General features: G+C 42.8%; 1 protein-coding gene across 3 annotated transcripts in view; it reads left to right on the forward strand.

Moving 5' to 3' along the window:
- Window positions 1-23,876, forward strand: part of LOC134211708 (plexin-B) — a 177,741-nt gene that overhangs the window by 4,776 nt on the left and 149,089 nt on the right. For all 3 annotated transcript variants that reach the window (XM_062688856.1, XM_062688857.1, XM_062688855.1), the window contains exons 2-4: window positions 19,114-20,013; window positions 20,212-20,443; window positions 20,505-20,764. In XM_062688856.1, coding sequence (XP_062544840.1) covers window positions 19,156-20,013; window positions 20,212-20,443; window positions 20,505-20,764 — 1,350 coding nt within the window. In that variant the 5' untranslated portion in view covers window positions 19,114-19,155. The remainder of the gene's footprint in view (window positions 1-19,113; window positions 20,014-20,211; window positions 20,444-20,504; window positions 20,765-23,876) is intronic.

The raw sequence follows: 23,876 nt of genomic DNA on the forward strand, positions 1-23,876 counted from the left end.
CCTCAAGGTGGGGGCTGGTTGGCTTCCATCGTCCGCTGAACTGAAGTACATAGTCATCTCCTCCGCTGCCTTGACTTTCACTGCCTGTACTCTCAGCGCCATTCAAATGTTCCTCGTAGTGCTGCTTCCACCTTTCGATCACCACACGTTCGTCCTTCAAGATGCTCCCATCCTTATCCCGGCACATTTCGGCTCGCGGCACGAAGCCTTTGCGGGATGCGTTGAGCTTCTGGTAGAACTTGCGTGTTTCTTGAGAATGGTACAGCTGTTCCATCTCCTCGCACTCCGCTTCTTCCAGGCGGCGTTTCTTCTCCTGAAAAAGGCGGGTCTGCTGTCTCCGCTTCCGTCTATAACGTTCCACGTTCTGCCGGGTACCTTGCTGCAGCGCGACCGCCCGCGCTGCGTCCTTCTCCTCCAGAATCTGTCTGCACTCTTCGTCAAAGCAATCGTTCCGTCGACTTCGTCCCATATACCCGACGTTGTTCTCCGCTGCGTCGTTAATGGCTGCTTTAACTGTATTCCAGCAGTCCTCAAGAGGGGCCCCATCGAGCTCACCCTCTTCCGGCAACGCTGCCTCGAGATGCTGCGCGTATGCAGTGGCGACATCAGGCTGCTTCAGTCGCTCTAGGTCGTACCGCGGCGGTCGTCGGTACCGAACATTGTTGATGACGGATAGTTTTGGGCGCAGTTTAGCCATCACCAGATAGTGGTCAGAGTCGATGTTAGCGCCCCGATATGTCCTGACGTCGATAATGTCGGAAAAGTGCCGTCCATCAATCAGAACGTGGTCGATTTGAGATTCTGTATGCAGTGGTGATCTCCAGGTGTACCGATACGGAAGGCTGTGTTGGAAGTAGGTGCTGCGAATGGCCATATTCTTGGAGGTGGCGAAATCAATTAGTCGTAGGCCATTTTCATTCATCAGTCGGTGTGCGCTGAACTTCCCAATAGTCGGTCTAAACTCCTCCTCTTGGCCAACCTGAGCGTTCAAATCTCCTATGGTGATTTTGACGTCGTGGCTTGGGCAGCTATCGTACTCACGTTCCAGCTGCGTGTAGAATGCGTCCTTATCATCATCAGTGCTTCCGGAGTGTGGGCTATGGACGTTGATTATGCTGAAGTTGAAGAACCGGCCTTTGATCCTCAACCTGCACATTCTTTCATTGATCGGCCACCACCCGATCACGCGTCTTTGCATATCGCCCATCACTATGAAAGCTGTTCCCAGCTCGTGTGTGTTGCCGCAGCTCTGGTAGATGGTATGATTACCTCTAAACGTTCGCATCATTGATCCCTTCCAACAAACCTCATGCAGCGCTACGATGCCGAATCCACGGTCCTTGAGCACATCGGCGAGTATGCGTGTGCTGCCGATGAAGTTGAGAGATTTGCAGTTCCACGAACCGAGTTTCCAATCGCTAGTCCCTTTTCGTCGCAGTGGTCTTCGCCGATGGTTCCGGTCCGTACTCTCTTGTTAATTGTTCGTTGCGTGAGTTTTTTTTGGCTGGCTTGCAGGGCCTGACACCAAACCCCCTAAATTTCCGGAGGACCATTCCTCCTTATTTCCGGTGGACCATGGTGCACAGTTTCACTTAGAGTCCCTCGCTGGCACTCGGACGATGATCAGCCGCCCCTAACATGGAGAACAGACGCTGTTGTGAGCCGAACCTGACATGGAGAACAGACGCTCAATAAGATATGCACCTCCGGAGAGGAGTAACCCCCCCCCCCCCCTTCCATGTCAGCATACGACCATAGTTCCCACCGGGGTTGGTTACCCGATCTTCCCTAAGGTTGCTCGTATCCCGGCCAGCACCGCGAAGAGGTAGGGATAGGAGTTGCTGGGTAAGAGGCTAAGGACCGCGAGATGGGGTCTATTTTATTCCTTTAGGTACGCGAGGTACCAATGGTACGCTTTACCCAGCATTTGCCGTGCCGATACCTCTCGCACAGATTTCAAAATTTCCATCAATAATCGCGTTGCATGTTTATACAAGGCCACTTAACGTTTATCACTCATAAGCATCAATAAAATTAATAATCTAAGTCGTCAACAAAACTAAAAATTGTGTTACCGCTCCGTCGACATCAAAAGTTTCGGTATCATCCACGGGAATAAAACTCTACCAGATAGCCTATTACTAATCCGAAAAATCATTCAAACAGTTGAAAATGCGCAAGTCTGTAAAAAATAAATCATTCATATCTAGATTGCGCGCGCGAGACATAAACTTTTGTAGACTACATAGAAAATGGTCAAATTACAATTACGTCTTACTTACTTGATGGGGTACAGCTCTTCGATGAACCTACGCCGAATGGAGTATCCTTCTCCACTGGACTCGATCCTGGGCCAATCGCTTCCAGTCGCCCTGAACATTGAGCGCCCTCAGGTCCTCTTCAACTGCAAAAACCCATCGTGTACGCGGCCTTCCACGAAGCCTGCGGGCTCTTCCGGGTTCTCTACTAAATATTATCTTCGCTTGACGTTCTTCCGGCATATGAACAACGTGACCAGCCCACCGTAGTCTGCCGTGTTGTAGAAGCTTAATAATATCCAGCCCTTTATACACCTGGTACAATTCGTGATTCATGCGACGCCGCCAGATACCGTTCTCCTGTTTACCGCCGAGTATTGTCCGCAGCACCTTACGCTCAAACACTCCGAGAGCTCTCCGATCAGCCTCCTTTAACGTCCATGTCTCATGGCCGTATAAAGCCACCGGAAGAATCAGATTAGTATACAGGGCGAGTTTTGTTTTCGTTTGCAGACTACGGGACTTAAGCTGGTTACGAAGTCCGTAATAAGCCCTATTTGCAGCTGCAATACGCCTTTTCACCTCGCGGGTAACATCATTATCGCACGTCACTGATGTTCCAAGATACACAAATTCTTCTACCACTTCAAATTTTTCACCATCCAGCACTATTTCGCTACCACCACCACTAATGAACCCACGTTGATTGCCAGCGACCATGTACTTCATTTTGCTGGTATTGATCGTGAGTCCAATCCTCGCTGTCTCCCTCTTAAAAGGCGCAAAAGCCTCTTCCGCGGCACGGCGATCAATTCCGATAATATCGATATCGTCCGCAAATCCCAGGAGCATATGCGATTTTGTGATAATGGTACCGCTTCTTTGCACACCAGCTCTCCTAATCGCTCCCTCGAGCGCTATATTGAACAGTAGGTTCGAGAGTGCATCACCCTGCTTTAATCCATCTAAGGTAACAAATGACGTCGATATTTCATCCGCAACCCTTACACTTGATTTCGATCCGTCCAACTTTATACGAATCAGCCGTATCAGTTTCGCCGGAAAACCATGTTCAAGCATAATTTGCCATAATTCGTTCCGTTTCACTGAATCGTACGCCGCCTTGAAATCAATAAACAGATGATGTGTCTGCAAGTTGTACTCCCGGAATTTATCAAGGATTTGTCTCAGGGTAAACATTTGATCCGTCGTTGATCGGCCCTCACGAAAACCTGCATGGTATTCGCCGACGAAGGACTCTTCAAGCGGTCTCAATCTGTTGAACAGAATACGGGACATAATTTTGTACGCCGAATTAAGGAGGGTTATTCCTCGGTAATTGGCGCACTCCAGTCTGTGCCCTTTCTTAAAGAGAGGGCAAATGAGGCCGTCCAACCAGCTAGCAGGCATTTCCTCGTCTTCCCATATTTTTGACATAATATGGTGCAGAACTTCATAAAGCTGCTCACTGCCATGTTTGAGAAGTTCAGCCGAGAGCTGGTCCTTCCCCGCAGCCTTATTGTTTTTCAGCTCTTTCACAGCTTTTTTAACCTCATCTAGTGTAGGTGACTCCACAGCTTGTCCATCGTCGCTAATATTTATTCTGTTCACCGATGCACCGTCACTTCCTCCATTCAACAAAGTCTCGAAGTGTTGCTTCCACCTGGCAGCCACTTCAGTTTTATCTCTCAGCAAATTCCCTTGTTGGTCGTTGCACATGACGGGAGATGGCGCTGTCTTTCTCCGCACGCCATTGACAGACTCATAAAACCTCCGCATATCGTTCTGCTCCATTTTTTCCTGCGCCTCACTAATCACTTGTTCTTCGTACTCTTTTTTCTTCCTGCGGTGGGTTCGTTTTTCGGCTGCTCTTGCTTCCTTGTACCGATCTCTATTCGATCGGGTACCTGACACCAACATCCGGCTTCTGGCAACGTTCTTTTCGTCTGTCACTCTCTGACACTCCACATCGAACCAACCCGTCCTGGGTCGCCTCTGTGCAGTGCGTACCACTTCTCGTGCTGTTGTACTCACCGCTCCATGGATCGACTCCCACAGATCGTTGATGTTGTCGCTAACGTTGATTGCACTTATCCGTTCGTCGAGCTTCTGGCGGTACTCAGCCGATACTCCTTCCGCCGACAATCGCTGGATATTGTAACGCATCGTTCGCTGTGATCTTTCGTTCGATACAGTTGACAACCGTGATCGAATTTTACTGACAACGAGATAGTGATCAGAGTCAATGTTCGGACCTCTGAATGTCCGCACATCGATAACATCCGAGAAATGGCGCCCATCCACCAGAACATGGTCTATCTGGTTGCAAGTTTCACCATTTGGGTGTCTCCAGGTGTGCTTTCGGATGTTCTTTCGTGCAAAGTAGGTGCTACTGATGGCCATCCCTCTGGCAGCAGCAAAATTTACATTGGTAGCGGAGTGAAGGCTCTCCCTACCGATTATGGGATGGAAAAAGCGTTAGCGTCTCCGATAACAATTTTCACGTCATGCTTTGGGCACTCTCCATAGGCTTTATCAAGACATTCATAAAACGTGTCCTTCACGTCGTCGGATTTATCGTTTGTCGGTGCGTAAACGTTGATTAGGCTGTAATTGAAGAATTTGCCCCGTATCCTCAACACACAGATTCGTTCGCTAATGGGTTTCCACCGCATCACTCGCTTCATCTACTTGCCCATCACTACGAAACCAACTCCATGCTCTGCTTTTTCACTGCCGCTGTGATAGATGTTATACTTGAATGCAGTATTGGTCGTGGGGTCCACGGCTCGGAATTCACGTTCTCCGGATCTAGGCCATCGGACTTCTTGAATAGCAGCCACGTTCACTCCAACCTTCTGCAGTTCACGAGCCAGAAGGCTCACTCGTCCAGGTTCATTTAGGGTCCTGACATTCCAGGTACCGAGTTTCCAATCATAGTCCTTATTTCGTTACCGGGTCGGTACCAAAAATAACGTTCTCTTTTTCTTCTATCTCCATTTTCCGTGGTATTTGAGAGGCTTCAGTACGCTACCTTACCGGGGTCGCGTTACCTACATCGCGTTGGTGGGGCTGCCACCTTAGGTATAGCTGACGCGATACAGCATTTCGTTAATCAGCCGCTGGGTACCAGGCAGACGCTGTTAGAGCCGCACCTCCTGGTGAACAGACGCTCGAGGCGTACCTTCTCACTCTAGCTGATGTCAGAAGGACAACAGTGCCCAGGCTGCACTACCAGCTAAGTACACAACCCTTAGCTGGCGGTCTTTTGTCATCGGACGACCCGTGGAAGCGTGAGATAGGGACTTGTGGGGACCAGAGCTCTGTTGGGCGCTCCTTCATTGATGTCAACCCACCATTTTGCAGCCCAATTACGTCAATATATATAAAATCCATCATCATCATCGAGGCGAACAAAGTAGTTTATCAGTGCCTCAATAAATAAAAAAAAATAATTGTCCAAACAAACAATCCGTAGTAGTATGCTGTAGTGTTTCGAAAAGAGGGATTGGATAATGAAGAAAAACCTTTCTCTGCATTTACTCCCGTATATAATCAGTGGATTAGATATGTGCAATACTTATATGTAGGGTTAGGCGGGGCAAGATGGGTCACGGGGTAAGATGGGTCAGGGCCGTTTTTGAGCATCGTGTACATTTTAATGTGGAGATTATGACTTTGTAGGAGGAATAATTTGGTTCTACTTTATTATCACTCGATTTGATGATAAAATTTTATTTTGGTAGTGTATGGCAAGGTAAAATATTTTCAGCATTGTTTCTTATGCGAAACACAGTTTCTATAAAACGTGTAATCTCATCGAGCAATGTGAAATTTAAACATTTTAGTAACATAGTGAACGTATTATAAGTAATGTAGGTTATGTTATACTAACTGCGTTGAAATAAATAAATTTGATCGAAAATTAGACATTCTAACGTGAACTTACAAATGGGGCAAGATGGGTCAGCACATACTGAGGGGCATAGTTCGTATTCAAAACATATTTTCCATTGGTGGCTCAATCATGATGTTAATTTGTTCATTGAAAATGTCTATTTTTTGTTTTTAAGAAAGCTATACTTAGAGGTCTTGTTTTCATAAGAATTTGTAGATATTTTTAAATGTAGAGCCATTTCTTCATCCAAGGCTTAAACATTATTTTTTATTCAATATAATCATTGGCAATAAAGCTATCTATCTGTGTGTAATTCAATATTGGGAATGAAAACAATATTAATTGTAGTATTTAAAGGTGACCCATCTTACCCCGCTGTTTGACCCATCTTACCCCGCCATTTTTTGATTGACAGAAAAATAGACTTCTACTTTAATGACTCGAAATGGAATAAAAAGTGGAGTTTTTTTATTTCATACCCCAGGCTTACAGCTTATGAACTATTTTTATAGATCAATGTTGAAAAATTAAAATAAAATGTTTCTGTTTTGAGAAATTCAGGGTTCGCCTTAGGCGACCCATCTTGCCCCATCATACCCTACAAAATAACAAATTTTCTAGGGGGGGCTAGCCAGATCCTAGGTGGGACTATAGCCCCCCCTAGCCCCCCTGTAGTTACGCCAATGGGTATTTTTCATCATAATTTGTGTAAATTTATTAGCATTGTGCAAACTGCTCGGAGGTCAACCGAATCAAGAAACTGAAAGTAGCTCCCAGTTGGATGAACCAGCCATGGAAAAGAAACGACTCATCGGCCGCATCGCCACTGAAGCCACTCGCCTATCTTTCAGTGGATATCATCAGAATCCTAAAAGACATTATGATAAAAAATGTCCGGAATAAAGGAAAAATAAGCAGAATCGGAGTTGGCGCGAAACCAAACACAAATATATTAATTTGCAACGTTCGACTTCCGCACGCGATGGAAGCGTACATGCATCGTTTTCTATAGCGCTATAGCTCAAGAATAAATTACAAACAGGTTTTGACCGTTGGGAAAATTGTTTACCCAGACAAACAGACTGTTCGGCTGTTTAAACGACAATGACGATTTTGGAAAGATTTATTGTTTTTAATAATGCACCATTTGAAAAACTAAGGCAGCTAAACGACATTTTTCACTAAGATGGCGTCTTCATCGATTTGGCCGTCGTCGACGGAAAGTGAAATTTTCTGGCAAGATTCTTTGGTTTTGTTTCGTTAGTCATTAGAAATGATATCGATTTTTTCCGGGTTACCATCGTTTGGCGACGACAGAAAGTTGCTCTTTGGTAGCACAACCACAAGCTCGCGTCGGAGGGAGATGATGCAATGAGTGTGTTTAAATGTAGGCGTCAGTAGCAGTCAAATGGAATTGCCTCACAAGATTTTGATTTGTTGTTGAGGTTGAATGACGACCACCAACGCAGACTTCCACCACCAATTCGATGATTTTCCTTTGAAAATGCTACCAGAGCGCCTTCGTGCTGCTGTGTTCGCTCTGCGTAAAATCTTGTTCAACCGCTCTCTGTGGAATCCCGATCAAAATGGCTCGCGCGCGCTGGAAAGCAGCTTTCTTGTATTCAATAAATTAAGCCCGTTAGCTCCACCCCTTTGTGATCTGATATGGGTGTAAATATAATGTGCACTCATGACGATTAATGAAGGGGCGGGGCTAATGGAATTACTTCATTAGATACAAGAAAGCTGCTTTTCCTCATAGGTTTATCACGCGATTTATCGAAATCGTCAAAAATACGTGAAAACTTCAAAAAAACGATTTTAGTTGAAGTCGTTTTTACGCGGATTTCGGGATAATTAGTGATTGCATATTGTCTGGAAACTATAAAAGTAGGTATACTAATGACATTCTTCTCCTCAAGAGACAATAATAAAACATTTATTCTCTTCCCGTAGAGAAATAATAACAAATATAATTAAAAACTTTCAGCAAGAAAAAACTCTCGACCAACATTCTAAAGCTATAAAGGTGACGAGTGTTTTTCATTAGACTTGAGTCGTTTTTCAGTGTGCTAACGAGTTTCCATAATGCCAAAACATCTCGTTATTCTTGTACCTCCTCGAGCATACTCGAACGATGAGTCGTTTTCTAGTTCGAATCGAAACCCGTAATGCCAAACATGTTCGACTCGATAGAATTACGTTCGAATCGAGATGCACAATGCCACCTCAGTTTTTCGTAGATCAGTGACTCGAACACTTTTGATTCCACGCCAAGAGAAGTAATGCCTCGGTAGTTTCTCACGTCGCATTTGTCTACTTTCTTGTACACCGGAAACATGGTAGAGCACTTCCATTGAGATGGAAACTTTTGCTGACGGAGTGATAAGTTGAAAAGCATGCATAGAGGGATAGCCAAGATATCGGAACACTTTTTCAGAACCGTTGATGGTATAACACTAGGGCCTGTTGAAAAGGACGATTTTATCCTTTTATCCGATACATCCATGCTAATGACATTGTTAGGTACATCTCTCGCTGCTCTTGCGATGTTTGCTTGAGATGTCAAAACATTGGAAAAAATTGCATTTGTCCTCAGCGTTCAAGGCAACATCATTGTCAAGAAATACTCTTGACAGTAGTCCTATTTCTTTCCTCTTTGTATTGACGAACGACCAGAATCCCTTCACAGAAAAAAAAAATCCGTGGGTAAAACTACTATTTTCTAGACTACGCTCTGTTTTTAAAACTACTATGAAATTTTAGTAAATTTGACCATGGTTCCAGAGAAATTCACCACTGTTTTAGTTCATGTGACAACATTCCGCTTGGGCCACAGTAGATTTTTACTGCGCGCATGGTAAAATCAAACAGGTTTGTTATCTGCTGAAAATCGTCGGTGCGTATTCTTAAAATAATTTTTTTTTGCGAGTTGGGATGACGGCGAAGATTATGCTGCATGCGACACACATACTGCTTGTAAAGATGCTTGTTATAGCGGCGATAACAATTACTGGCGATTGAGAAATTTCGTTTAGTGATAGCACAACGTCGGTTAGTCAGGGCATGAAGAGTCCTAGCACGTTCCCGTTTGAGGTTCCGTAGCGTAGCGTTAGTCCATGGTGGTTTTCTTAGAGCTTTTCGCTTCGGTACGGAGACAAATACGCAGTCACTGAGGAAACCGTTAAAACGGCCAACCGTTGTGTCAATGACTGTCGATCGCTGGCTCTGAGTGCACGACTGCGATGGGGGGTATTGGGGCTTCCTTCTGGCTGGCAGGCTTGCATCCCGGTGGCGGTATGTTGTCGAAAGATTGCATCGATGCTAATTGACTGGAAATGATGTTCTCATCAGGCAATGCACGGTTGCAATTAAGTACTTGCTTGCATTCGGATTTTGGAAGACCCCTTCAACACACCCATACACAGGGCCGGGATGACTGTCGGTCGCTGGCTGGGAGTGCACGACTGTGATGGGGGGTTTTGGGGCTTTTACGGCTGGAAGGCTTATATCCCGGTGGTAGTCGAATGTTGAGTAATTGAGACGATGCAAAGTGTCTGGAAATGTTGACTTCTTCAGGTAGTGAACGATCGCAGATTAATATATACTTGCCCTGGTACGCAGGCTGGAAGACCCCGTCACCGGATCCATACACAGAACCAGGACGACTGTTGAATGCTGGCGGCAACGGCTCGACTGTGATGGGGGGATATGGGTCTTCCAAAATGCTAATATTGGTCCCGGGTTCAGCTGAGATCCATGACAGAAGTAATAGCAGGAGAGGTATCTTGAATAAGCAGCGGCGTCATTGGTTTCCTCGTTTTCATCGGCACCCGAAATTTTTGAAATTCAATGTACTTATGCCCTTATCTTTAGCAACAAGTTTGATTTCGTCTGAATCACCGTCCAAAGCTAAATTAGTTTTAACCATGGCACACACCGCGTCATCAGAGACATCAGTTCTAATTCTCGACAGATAAAGCCAAAATTTACGATCTTTGGTATCGTTGAAAATTGGAACCGAAGAACATCGTCCAGTGGTTGCTTGCATTCCATACGGTTTTTCTCAGAGATAGCTACAACATCATGGACAGGACAGAAAGTGTGGAAAAGCGGGCATCGAGCGGCTACCTTCTACCAAAGCTGTGGCACCACCAACGAGCTGGGAACCGGCTTCATAGTGCTGGGTAAGATGCGCCAACGCGTGATTGGGTGGCAGCCAATCAACGCAAGGATGTGCAAGCTGAGGATTAAAGGCCGTTTCTTCAACTATAGCATCATCAACGTGCACTGCCCACACGAAGGGAGACCCGACGACGAGAAAGAAGCGTTCTACGCACAGCTAGAGCAGACATACGATGGATGCCCACTTCTTCTTCTTCTTATTGGCATTACATCCCCACACTGGGACAGAGCCGCCTCGCAGCTTAGTGTTCATTGAGCACTTCCACAGTTATTAACTGCGAGGTTTCTAAGCCAAGTTACCATTTTTGCATTTGTATATCATGAGTTATTAACTGTGAGGTTTCTAAGCCAAGTTACCATTTTTGCATTTGTATATCATGAGGCTAACACGATGATACTTTTATGCCTAGGGAAGTCGAGACAATTTCCAACCCGAAAATTACCTAGACCGGCACCGGGAATCGAACCCAGCCACCCTCAGAATGGTTTTGCTTTGTAGCTGCGCATCTTACCGCACGACTAAGGAGGACCCCAGTGGATGCCCACTGCGGGACGTTAAAATCGTCATCGGTGACATGAACGCACAGGTAGGAAGGGAGGAAATGTATAGACCGGTCATCGGACCGGATAGTCTGCACACCGTATCGAATGACAACGGCCAACGATGCATAAACTTCGCAGCCTCCCGCGGAATGGTAGTCCGAAGCACCTTCTTTCCCCGCAAAAATATCCACAAGGCCACATGGAGATCACCTAACCAAGAAACGGAAAACCAAATCGATCACGTTCTAATCGACGGTAAATTCTTCTCCGACATCACGAATGTCCGCACTTACCGCAGTGCGAATATTGAATCCGACCACTACCTCGTTGCAGTATGCCTGCGCTCAAAACTCTCGACGGTGAACAACACGCGTCGAAGTCGGACGCCGCGGCTTAACATTGGGCGGCTACAAGACGGTAGACTAGCCCAAGAATACGCGCAGCAGCTGGAAGTGGCACTTCCAACGGAAGAGCAGCTAGGCGCAGCGTCTCTTGAAGATGGCTGGAGAGATATTCGATCCGCCATTGGTAGCACCGCAACCGCTGCACTAGGCACGGTGCCCCCGGATCAGAGAAACGACTGGTATGACGGCGAATGTGAGCAGTTAGTGGAAGAGAAGAATGCAGCATGGGCGAGATTGCTGCAACACCGCACGAGGGCGAACGAGGCACGATATAAACAGGCGCGGAACAGACAAAACTCGATTTTCCGGAGGAAAAAGCGCCAGCAGGAAGATCGAGACCGTGAAGAAACGGAGCAACTGTACCGCGCTAATAACACACGAAAGTTCTATGAGAAGTTAAACCGTTCACGTAAGGGCCACGTGCCACAGCCTGATATGTGTAAGGACATAAACGGGAACCTTCTTACGAACGAGCGTGAGGTGATCCAAAGGTGGCGGCAGCACTACGAAGAGCACCTGAATGGCGATGTGGCGGACGAAGATGGCGGTATGGTGATGGACCTAGGAGAACGCGAGCAGGACATAATTCTACCGGCTCCGGATCTCCAGGAAATCCAGGAGGAGATTGGCCGGCTGAAAAACAACAAAGGCTCTGGGGTTGACCAACTACCAGGAGAGCTATTTAAACACGGTGGTGAGGCACTGGCTAGAGCGCTGCACTGGGTCATTACCAAGATTTGGGAGGAGGAAGTTTTGCCGCAGGAGTGGATGGAAGGTGTCGTGTGTCCCATCTACAGAAAGGGCGATAAGCTGGATTGTAGCAACTACCGCGCAATCACATTGCTGAACGCCGCCTACAAGGTACTCTCCCAAATTTTATGCCGTCGACTAGCACCAACTGCAAGGGAGTTCGTGGGGCAGTACCAGGCGGGTTTTATGGGCGAACGCTCCACCACGGACCAGGTGTTCGCCATTCGCCAAGTACTGCAGAAATGCCGCGAATACAACGTGCCCACACATCATCTATTCATCGACTTCAAAGCCGCATATGATACAATCGATCGGGACCAGGTATGGCAGCTAATGCACGAACACGGTTTTCCGGATAAACTGACACGATTGATCAAAGCGACGATGGATCTGGTGATGTGCATAGTTCGAGTTTCAGGGGCATTCTCGAGTGCCTTCGAAACCCGCAGAGGTTACGGCAAGGGTATGGTCTTTCGTGTTTGCTATTCAACATCGCTTTGGAAGGGTAATACGAAGAGCAGGGATTAACACGAGTGGTACAATTTTCTATAAGTCCGTCCAGCTATTTGGTTTCACTGACGACATAGATATTATGGCACGTAACTTTGAGAAGATGGAGGAAGCCTACATCAGACTGAAGAGGGAAGCTAAGCGGATCGGACTAGTCATCAACACGTCGAAGACGAAGTACATGATAGGCAGAGGTTCAAGAGAAGACAATGTGAGCCACCCACCGCGAGTTTGCATCGGTGGTGACGAAATCGAGGTGGTAGAAGAATTTGTGTACTTGGGCTCACTGGTGACTGCCGAAAATGACACCAGCAGAGAAATTCGGAGACGCATAGTGGCTGGAAATCGTACGTACTTTGGACTCCGCAAGACGCTCCGATCGAATAGAGTTCGCCGCCGTACCAAACTGACAATCTACAAAACGCTAATTAGACCGGTAGTCCTCTACGGACACGAGACCTGGACGATGCTCGTGGAGGACCAACGCGCACTGGGAGTTTTCGAAAGGAAAGTGCTGCGTACCATCTATGGTGGGGTGCAGATGGCGGACGGTACGTGGAGGAGGCGAATGAACCACGAATTGCATCAGCTGTTGGGAGAACAATCCATCGTTCACACCGCGAAAATCGGACGACTGCGATGGGCCGGGCACGTAGCCAGAATGTCGGACAGTAACCCGGTGAAAATGGTTCTCGACAACGATCCGACGGGCACAAGAAGGCGAGGTGCGCAGCGGGCAAGGTGGATCGATCCGGTGGAAGATGACTTGCGGACCCTCCGTAGACTGCGTGGTTGGCGACGTGTAGCCATGGACCGAGCCGAATGGAGAAGACTCTTATATACCGCACAGGCCACTTCGGCCTTAGTCTGAATAAATAATAATAAAGCTACAACCGAAGACCACTTTATCAAGAAGACTGGCAGCTCTGGCATTTTTCCATACAAGGGGCCAACTAGAGGCCTGAATAAGAGAAACGCGGATAGAAAATATGACTCTGCCAACACTGCATTCAATCTTCTTCATCAAAGAGCAACACATGAAAAGGAAGAAATGGTTTATGTAGATAAAATCTCACAAACCGCTATTTAATGTGTCCACATCACATGACAATAGAATCCAATAAACAATGCAATTTCATTTCAGAATCTATAAATGACTTGCATATATTATTGCAAACTGCATTCAAATTTGTTTATTTAAAAATGGCATAAAAACAAATTTAGCCGTTTTCAGTATTTGAGCCAACATTTTGGCTGCTTGACAGGTCTCCCGCTCGATTGGCTGCTGTTTTTTGACGGTTCGATTGGCGGCACATACCTATCCGCGTTTCTCTTATTCAGGCCTCTAGGGCCAACTTCATTGCCGGCAGAGCCTCTTCTGAGTTGAAGTGGTAGCTTGTTATCTGTGTGGTAGTGATCTTAGCTAGCTGAAGTAAATGAGTTCTAATAAAGGTGCGGAGGAAGTCGATGTCTGCTAGTGTTAGTTAACTGACAACAAATAATTTTTAGGGTAATTTTTTTCCACAGTAGGGACGAGTAGAGTTCTACTCTAAATTGCTTCGACATTGACAAATACAATACTTGCTATCTCTCTCGCAATATGTCAAATTTTTTGTCATGAAGCGTGTATACTAACTATTTTCGCAAATCGCCAGTACCAATCAATTTACATTGTCCACCAACGATTATGCCCTTCAGATAATTGCTTAGCTTCTGGCTATTAGTCAACCAGCACCACGAACCCTCGCCGCTTGGTTCAGCGGGTTACAAAATTTCTCTTTAATGTTTATTTTGCTGATGGTCTACCAATACAAGCAAACGTCGATAAACCCCGCACCTTTATTATTTGCAATGGAATAGCTGTCAACCCACAAAACAAACCACACGGAATCACAAATCAGCTCAGTTTTGTACAGGCAGAAAAATTTCTCGTTAAACTGAGTTTGAAACAAAAAGAGTTTTTCGTGGCAATTCAGAAAAAAAAACACAAGGAACAAATTCGGAATTATTATTTGTATGAACATCTCGCATGGACAGTTCCTTAGTACTTAACACCAATCAAGAGAGAAAGAGAGTCAGAAAGCTATCTGGGTGTAAGTTAAAAATTGAGGTTGTTTACTTAGTTTTATATGCTTTAAACATATTTCTTTGAGGTCTTATTTGCGTTTTTATCTGTTTGTCTACAAAATAAAGTGTTGTGATTAAAAAATTAATTTGAACCTATTGGAACCTTTAAAACATCAAAACTGAAAAGCGATAAAATGATTTTTTGCCTAGAAAAATTATTAATCTGTCTAAATTCTGGCTTGCCCCGAGGTAACATAAAACTCCTAGTGTGCCGCTGGAAGCACGCACAAGGTGGGTGATTCATTTTTCACTATGTCTAGGATAGCACAACCTTTTCGAAGGGTAGGGGAAGGTGGGGAGACTTGATCCCCGGGGAGACTTGATCACCCCCTGTTTTATCGAGAACTAAAGAAGTTTTGTTCTAGCGTATTTTTTAGTATAGATCCTCTAGACAAATGACCTTTATGTGGTGAGTTATTTTTTGAATTGACAACCTTATTTATTCTGCAGGGCGGTTTGTATGTTTTGACCTTCCTAAAGATTTTTTTATTGGCCACGCAAAATTTGAATAACTTTTCATAACAATGACCAAATGCTTTCGTTTTTTCGCAGCACAAAGCCATAAATGTGCCTCATGATTTGTACTGATGAAAATGTCAACATTCCATCAAAGTTTTAGGATATTTGGATTTGAAGTTATTGCCTCAATATGGGGACATTTGATCCCCCATTAGTCACCCATACAAAAATTTGGCGAAAAAATTCAAAAAAATATAAATCTGTTCTCAGGCTTCTAATTTTTTGTAGATTTGACAGATTTGATGAAGGGTTGGCAGGAAAAAATATTTATTGCGTAGATATCATAGAAAGGGGATCAAGTCTCCCCAAATTTTAAAATTGCATGTGCTGTCGAATTCAATAACAAAAATCGTTCATGTATACGCACAGCAATTCGAAAATTGCGCGTATTTTGAAGGAAAAATATTTAAAAATCTGAGGGCACCTTTCTAATTTTATCAAAGCAAGTTCTTGGAGAGGGATCAATTTCCCCCGAATATTTTAAAAGTAGATTTTTGACAGCACTCTAAAAAATCGATTGTGTATCAATAACAACAATAATTTAAGGACTGTCATACATCAGTAAAGTTAAATACTATATTCCTTAGAGAGTCTGTGTGGAAATCGCGTATGTTTATTTATTTTTGGCTGTGATACATCCGAAATCAGAAAAGGGGATCAAGTCTACCCAGTCTCCCCTATAATAAAAATAAGAAAAAAAAGTAAAAAGTCTAGAGTGCTTTGAAAATAGGTCGTATGTGCAAAAGAGAGTCTCTCTTTGGATCTATTCTCTTTGGATTATTACGAAACCATACGAAAGATTACTTTGAATTTCTTGGCAGATATCCAAAGACAATAGTTTTGTCTATCATGCTGAAGTGGAAATGTAGCAAAATATGTAAAACTAGCCGATATATTAACGAAAGAGAGCGTGATCAAAGAGAATCTCTCGTTTGCACATACGACCTATTCTCAAAGCAATCTAGAAGTAAGTAAAGAGTAAATTGTTTCAAATCATATCATGAACACAGTCTGCAGTCGAGATGTGAAGGAAATCAACAGGTCCGTACAGAAATTAACATAGATTGTGGCACTTTCATCAATTCAAGACCAAATTCCGAACATCATTCGGCTTAAAGTTATGCTGATCTCATAAAATTGAAATACGTTTAATCTCAGTGTACTTCTCGAGAGTTTTTTCGAAGCATAATTTAAATGTGGTTTTCATATATTTTGATTGAACGTGTAACTGACTATACAGTGTCAACTCACTCACACAAACAAACATAGTACCACCTCGGCTCACCGACAGCGCTGCTAACAGTGTCGCCCGATTTCAGACTGTGTTGCCAGTCTTTTTGATAATGTGGTCTTCGCTACAACATCAATATCGCGTGGTCGTTTGCTTGGTCTGCGTGATTCGATGAGAGGCCAACGGGTGCTAGCTGTCGACGTTTGAACCGGTGGCTTTGAATTTAACTGCTTTATTTCGGTGCGTAGCTTGGTGATAGCAGTGGTTAGCGTAGCTAGCGGCGATTGATCATCAGATCGGGACGAAATCGCCCTAAAATGAGCTTTCTCAAAAAGATCGGCGCAATTGTTGCACATCCAGAACAAGTTCTTTTTATGCGTAGTAAAATAATTTAGCATCGCACGAATAACACGAATAACAAACATTCATGTGGAATGTAGCCCCACAGTAACCACGACAAACAACAAAATCAATGCCTGTGATAGCATCGCTTCGGCGCAAATCTTTGCCATTGCGTGTTCGCCTGATAGGTAGACAACAAGTAGCGATGAATGATAAAATATGCTGCGATGTTGCGCTATTCACCGGCAGGAGACGTTTCTATACACAACAGCATGCGAGTATGAAGCACAGAACTATCGGATATGGCAATAACACTAGTGCTGTCCAATGAGCAGCTCGAAGTTGTTCTCGTCCTGCTCGTTCTTTTGTGTAAACAAATGGGCATAAGCAGGACAGGGAGAAACTTCGAGCTACTTCAAGCTCTCATTGGACAGCACTACTGACTGATCACTTAGCGTAATTAATTAGTAAAAAACCGTATTTAAGGACATAGTTGGAAGAGTACCACGATGGCAGTCAATATGGCACCGGACCTTCCACGGGTCAACCCCACACCTTCCGCACTCCTCTCCCACCAACATTCGGATGCATCGAACAGCATCGAATAAAAGTCTTATATTGAAATTACTAACCTGTTCACAGCATATTTATTCACTTCCTATGATAATGGACATGTTTATCCAAAGAGTCCTTTGTATTTCGGCTCGAATATTATCATAAATCAGCAGTTTCGTGCCAATTTAAAAGCGGTTCGCGATTTGGTGGGTTTATCACTGCACTTCACTGCTTCTCAAAGGGCCCGCAAAAAATCAAGTTTTTACTCACTTCTCTGCACATGAGCAGCCCGAAATGTTGATGGAATGCAAATTAAACATCACTTTTCGGAATCAGTCACTTGTTTAAACCGAAAAATTAATATAAACTGCAATTTTGCCCGAAAAAAAAGATTAAAAACTGATCGCGGAGCGAATGTAAACACCGCGGTGCACTGGCACCGGCAGCAGCAAACTAGTAAGTAGGGTGGTTCAAAAAATAATGTTGCTCCGCCACGCTCAGTCGATTATGATTTATAAATTGGGTGTCATCCAATGGTTTGGGCTGGTTTTAATAGAGGCTTACCGTGCTCAAGTCGTTTCAGGTTTGTATGACAGTTGATATGGCGATTGGCGAGGTTTAATTTAACATTATTCTGATTCTGGCACTCCGTCATTGAGCGCTAGCGAGGGGGGGAGATCATATGACTGGATGAAATATTCAAGAGCTTCAACAAGAGCAGCACTCCATATTGAATGGTCGTTCCAATAGTTGGGAGTCGATTTTAATCGAGGTTGCGAATCTATCGCATGATAATTCTCAGAAGGCATCAGGGAAACGTGCAATTCAACAAAAAACCCAGAATTTGTCTGTGATATCTATCGCACCAGGGACAGATACTTCTAGTCTAGTCTAGTCTACACTATCGCACCAGGAGCAGATGCTTCATACAAAAAATATGACATAAGGGTGAGTGGGGTATAAAATGCTATATTTGCGTTACGTAATCAATGGATCTTTCCTGCGGTGCGAATTTCGTTCAGTGAAGTCTCTGGAATGTGGCTTTCAGCTATGTGGGTTCTCTTTTCGCCAGCGTTTGGAGGGGAGGCGCCGTAGCCAGTGTAATAAAAGGTATAGTTTCCCATACTAGTTTTCATACAAACTTGCGCTCAACCAGTTTTTGTTCAAATCGGTTTTAGGAGGACACTCGGAGCATGGGACGGAATCGAGTGAGCGTGGTGGTGCTGGGTCGTTTTTTGAACCACCCTACTAATATTCTTTGTTATTTTATAAATACGACACCAATACTACTACAGTATATGACAGTTTTTATTGTACCAATACTATCAAAGCTTTGTTTTGGTACTTAACCCACCTTCACCTTAAACAGCGATTGGTTCAAATTAAAAAGTAACAGTAGTTAAACGGTGCTGTTAAACGTCACATGAACATACAAACACGATTTTAAAAAACCAATAACAATGCGTAAAAACGTAATATCAATAACGAGAAACTAGTAGGAATGTCGGGTTCGGTCGGGTACGGGTTTACGAATGCAAACATTCTCGGGTACAAGTCGGGTTCTGGTTTTATAAGATTTTTTATTCCGGGTTCGGGTCGGGTCCGGGTTTGAAGGAAATTTACAAATCGGGTTCGGGTTGGGGTTGGGTTTGGAAAATGTGAAACCCGACCATCACTAATTTGCTCGCAACAAGTTGTAATTGATTTTATTCTACGACAGCTCTACATTCGAACTAGAGCTAGGCCTAATTTCAACATTTTTTTAAATTTATTTTATCTTTTATTTTTCAGGTATTACATAATTACTCATCGAAACGACTAAGAGAAGCAACCATGTCCGTCCTACTCCTGCTATACTTGCTTCATATTATTTGCCTATCATATGTGACGACTAGTGTATCAGCTGAAGGATCTGTAGCAACTATAACAGCATCTTCGTTAATACCGTCGCAAAATATTATTACACAATTCACGTTGGACAACAACTCATACTTCACCCATCTAACATACGACAAACGAAGGAATCTCTTATACGCAGGAGCAACTAACAGAATTTATCAATTAGACAACAATCTCAAACAGCTCAATGAAGCCATCACGGGTCCCAAATTGGACTCCCCGCAGTGTCATGCTGGAGGATGCTCTTCGGATGATGTGGAGACTTACGAGACAAATAATCACAATAAAATTCTAATTTACAATAGTGGAGGTGACACACTGATCGCGTGTGGCAGTATTCATCAAGGAGCTTGTGAAATTTACTATCTGAGCGGAAGATTCCCAGAGTCTTCGAAGTACATGGAGGTAGCTCTGGCTGCAAACGATGAGATATCCTCAACATTCGCGTTCATCGGACCGAGTAAATATCAGTCGTGGAAAAAAGAAGACATACTTTACGTAGGTACAACATTCACGAATGTTGGTGATTATCGGCACGACGTTCCGGCTATATCATCCAGAAAACTCGACGATTTGAATTACGCGGAGTTTTCGATACAGCAGTCGAACATCAACATCGATGTTAAGTATCGGGACCATTTCCTGGTGAACTATGTGTACGGCTTCAACAGTTCCGAGTATGCCTACTTCGCGGTGGTGCAGAAGAAATCTCATTTAGCGGACGAAGCAGGATTCGTCACCAGGCTTACGCGAATTTGTGTGAACGATCCAAATTACGATAGCTACACTGAGGTATGTCCAACATAAATGAAAATATACACCAACTCTATTTTGTCATGGATCATTCGATTTTTTTATATTAAAAATAAAATTAAAACGCATCATTTAATATTAGAGTAGGAGATGATCCATTTACCAACCATTAGACATAGGAGATAAACCTAAAACCAACCTATCAGTCGAAGATATTGATATTATGATTAATTGCAGGTGACCATCACTTGCCTAGCCGATGGTGAGGATTACAACATTCTTAGAGATGCCAAAATAATACAGGCCGGGATAAAATTGAGCCAAGATTTGGGAATCAAAAAGGACGATTACGTATTAATTGCGGTGTTTTCACCTTCGAAAGAAATAACCAACGAGCCACAGAACAATTCCGCAATGTGCGTCTACAGCCTAACAGAGATTGAGGAAGTATTCAATGAAAACATTCATTGTAAGTAGATTGTAGTAGTTCATACTTGAAGTAACATAGTTTAAGTTGCATTTCGTTTCAGCTTGTTTCAATGGCAGTATTAAAGACCGAAACTTGGGTTACATCTCTGGAACGATAAACGACGGAAAATGCCCTATGGTGGGATCAATTGGAAACATTTTTAGTTTTTGTCATGTTGGGCTGAAAATTAGCGGCGTGACTCCGATCTTCGCCAGGGCTCTTTTCAATTTTCCAAACGAGTCGGTAACCTCTGTAACCACTACAAACACGGGACCACACACACTAGCTTTTCTCGGAACTTCAGAGGGCTGGATAAAGAAGGTATGTTGAAGATGGAGAATGTTTGTAGTTGTTACTCAAATGGAACTGTTCCCATCCTAATTTTTTAGACAAGTTAGTAGTTCCACGCTTTTCCTACAGACTTCCGAACCGCTTTTATTCGTTGCCCGTTTTCGTTGGTCATTCGTTTTCTTTGGTCATCAGCTTTTCCTGGCTGACGGTTTCTCTAGTATGGCTCTGTTTTAATTGTTATTATTATTATTATCTTTATTAGTGAGGTTTTCGGCCATGGGCCGGTTCACCTCGTAATGAAAAATGTTTTAATTGCAGGCCTGGTAGCGAGTCACTTTTTAGTGACTTGGTCACTTTTTTCGGGTCGGTCACTAAAAAGTCTCTTTTTTCGAGCTCAAGTCACTAAAGTCACTTTTTCTCGGAAAAAGTCACTATTTTTAACTATTTTGAAACTTTTGACTATGTGTCGTTAGGATCATCGTCGTGGAATGAGAAAAAATATTAAAAATTTTGAAACTTCATCGGAGGATGATTTGTTTATGCCGGATATGAAATGACGGATTTAGAAAAAAAATATCACTTAGTACTTTTTGACCCGAAAACTGTTCGGAACTTCTTCGTGACTTGAGATTCGCTGTGAATCTCGGTGTACTTATTAGATTTTTGAAGGGGTTTTGTGTCACAGTTTATGATTGGGTGCATATAGTAATGCAAGCAAGATGGGCACAGCAGATTGAGAATCTAAATATATTCACAAAGCCAATAGCAGACTCTGCTGTTTTTGAAATCTCTTTTAAAAACTATTGAACTCTACACTTTATCAATTGAACTGTTGAATATTAAGATTCAACTTTCTATTTTGGATACACTGCCGTGAATCGCATATTTGTCCCATATGAATAGGAAACCCAGCAAAGATGGGACAGATATGCGATTCACGGCAGTACATTTCCTGTTGTTTCGGAAAACCATTAGTTAGCGTGGGCTTTCTCTTATGCTCATTAAAATATTTATTTTTCAATCAAAATGGAGGAATTGGCATCTCTGCTTGATACTGCAATGGACTTTTGGATGGCATCTTCTACGTACACAGTTAATTTTTTTACTGGAATCTTTGCAATTTGTTAAATTTTTATCTAGATTCGCACAGCCGAGCCCCAGCAAGAGCTGCAAAAAATAAAAGTAAGTGTGTAAGGGATCCCCCATAGAAAGATTATTTTTCATAATGTTTTCGTAAGAAGCGAAATAAACGGTCTCTCGACATCTGATCCGATAAATTCTTAAGAATTTTGCAAAATATATCCCGATGACAACTTAGACATAATGTTTGGATATTTCATCCAGAAAAATAGTGAATGTGTTGGTTCGTAGTTCAAACTTCTTATTTAGGCTTTTTAAAGTCCAAATCCTTTTTTAAAGGTTTCAAAATTATTTTTGAATTTCAACTTTATGAACTTTGTGTTTCGAAATAAATCTATGTCTTAAAATTCATTAAATAAATTTCTATCATGAAAAAGTGCAATTTTCACACACAAGCAAAGATTTTCCGAATAAGTTCGAATTCATATTAAACATTATTGCACATTATTCTACACGGTTAGAAAAAAGTACCTAATTTTAGGTACTTTTTTTCTCTTGCATCTCCCTCCCTCTTCCATTTGTTGTCATAAAATGAAGAGCAAAACCACTCAACAAGGGCATTAAAGTGTGGGAACCCAACGTTGAGTAATCTCATGTTTACAAAAGTTGAGTAAAATTTACCTAACTTTTGGTTAGTTTCTATTTAAAATTAAGTATATTTTACTTAATATTAAGTGAATTTTATTCAACTTTGAGAAAAAATTACCTAATTTTGGGTTCCCACACTGAACCCCCGATTTGAGTGAAAAGTACCTAATATTAGGTACTTTTTTCTAACCGTGTATATGACTTTCCACACAGTAGAGCTATCCCAGTAATAAAAAGAATAAAATAAAACAAACTCATCAGATTTCACTTGTCATAAGACGAATTATTCCATTCCATCACTTTGAAATTTTTGATCAGTGTCTCATACTTGAATCGACTTTAGAAACTAAAGACGTCTTTACCAGTGAGGCGTTCCCATAATAGTGAATCCCATAAGAAACCAATGGGATTCACTATTATAGGAACAGAAGTTTGCTAGTACCACTACTACTTGTCCATGTACCAGTTAATGGAGGAAGCGATTTTGAAAAGAAAAGAATATTTTGAAGTATCACAATATTTTTCCAGTAAAGTAGAGAAGAGCAGCTTTCTGCCAATATATTTACATCACAGGAAATATATTCCTATCAATTGTTATGAATTAAACAATTTAGACCTGTAACTAATACAACTATTACCGGTGCACCGACCCTACACAGATAAAAATATGTTGTGATTTTAAATGTATTTTCATGCACATATTTGGAGCATGCAAATAAACGTAACATTCAATCGATCTCACTATTCGTTTAAATCGAAATAAATTTAAACGGTGCTTGCTTGTAAAATTCAATCAAATTTAATTGAATATCAAATGTTAATTCGATTGATGGGGTAACCTGCAGTTTTACACGTCGTTGAATTTTCAAAATTATTTGCTGTGTACATATTCACATCTCAGTTTTCAGAACATTGTAAATTAATGTTCAAGTCGGGTGGTTTAATAACCGGAACATAGGCAATTAACTTTTATTGAACTTCATATAAAAGTCACTGCAAAAGAAATTGAAAGTCACTATTTGGTCACTTTTTCTGCAGCTGAAAGTCACTATTTGGTCCCTTTTTTCGCCAGTGTTGGTCACTAAAGTCACTTTTTTGAGTGGCATTGATCGCTACCAGCCCTGTAATTGTCCCGCTTGCTGCTTTGTTTGTTTATTGAAGACCATCATTTAATTAATACGCTCATTACTTTGTTTAATTTTGCCCCGAGTTCCTTTAGCCTTTATCTTTATTTTTATTAATTTACGCACTTTTATTTTGATGACATCAACTTCCTTTTTGTAAACCGGGAACTAGACTGCCGTAATATGAAAAAGTGACGTATGCGCCATTTTACAACACACATATTTTTCATTTTTCTGTTGGATAGTACGATGAGTACTACTCGTTAACACCATTTTTGGAAAATGGAGTA

Source organism: Armigeres subalbatus, chromosome 2, assembly GCF_024139115.2.
Source record: "Armigeres subalbatus isolate Guangzhou_Male chromosome 2, GZ_Asu_2, whole genome shotgun sequence".
NCBI lineage: Eukaryota > Metazoa > Arthropoda > Insecta > Diptera > Culicidae > Armigeres > Armigeres subalbatus.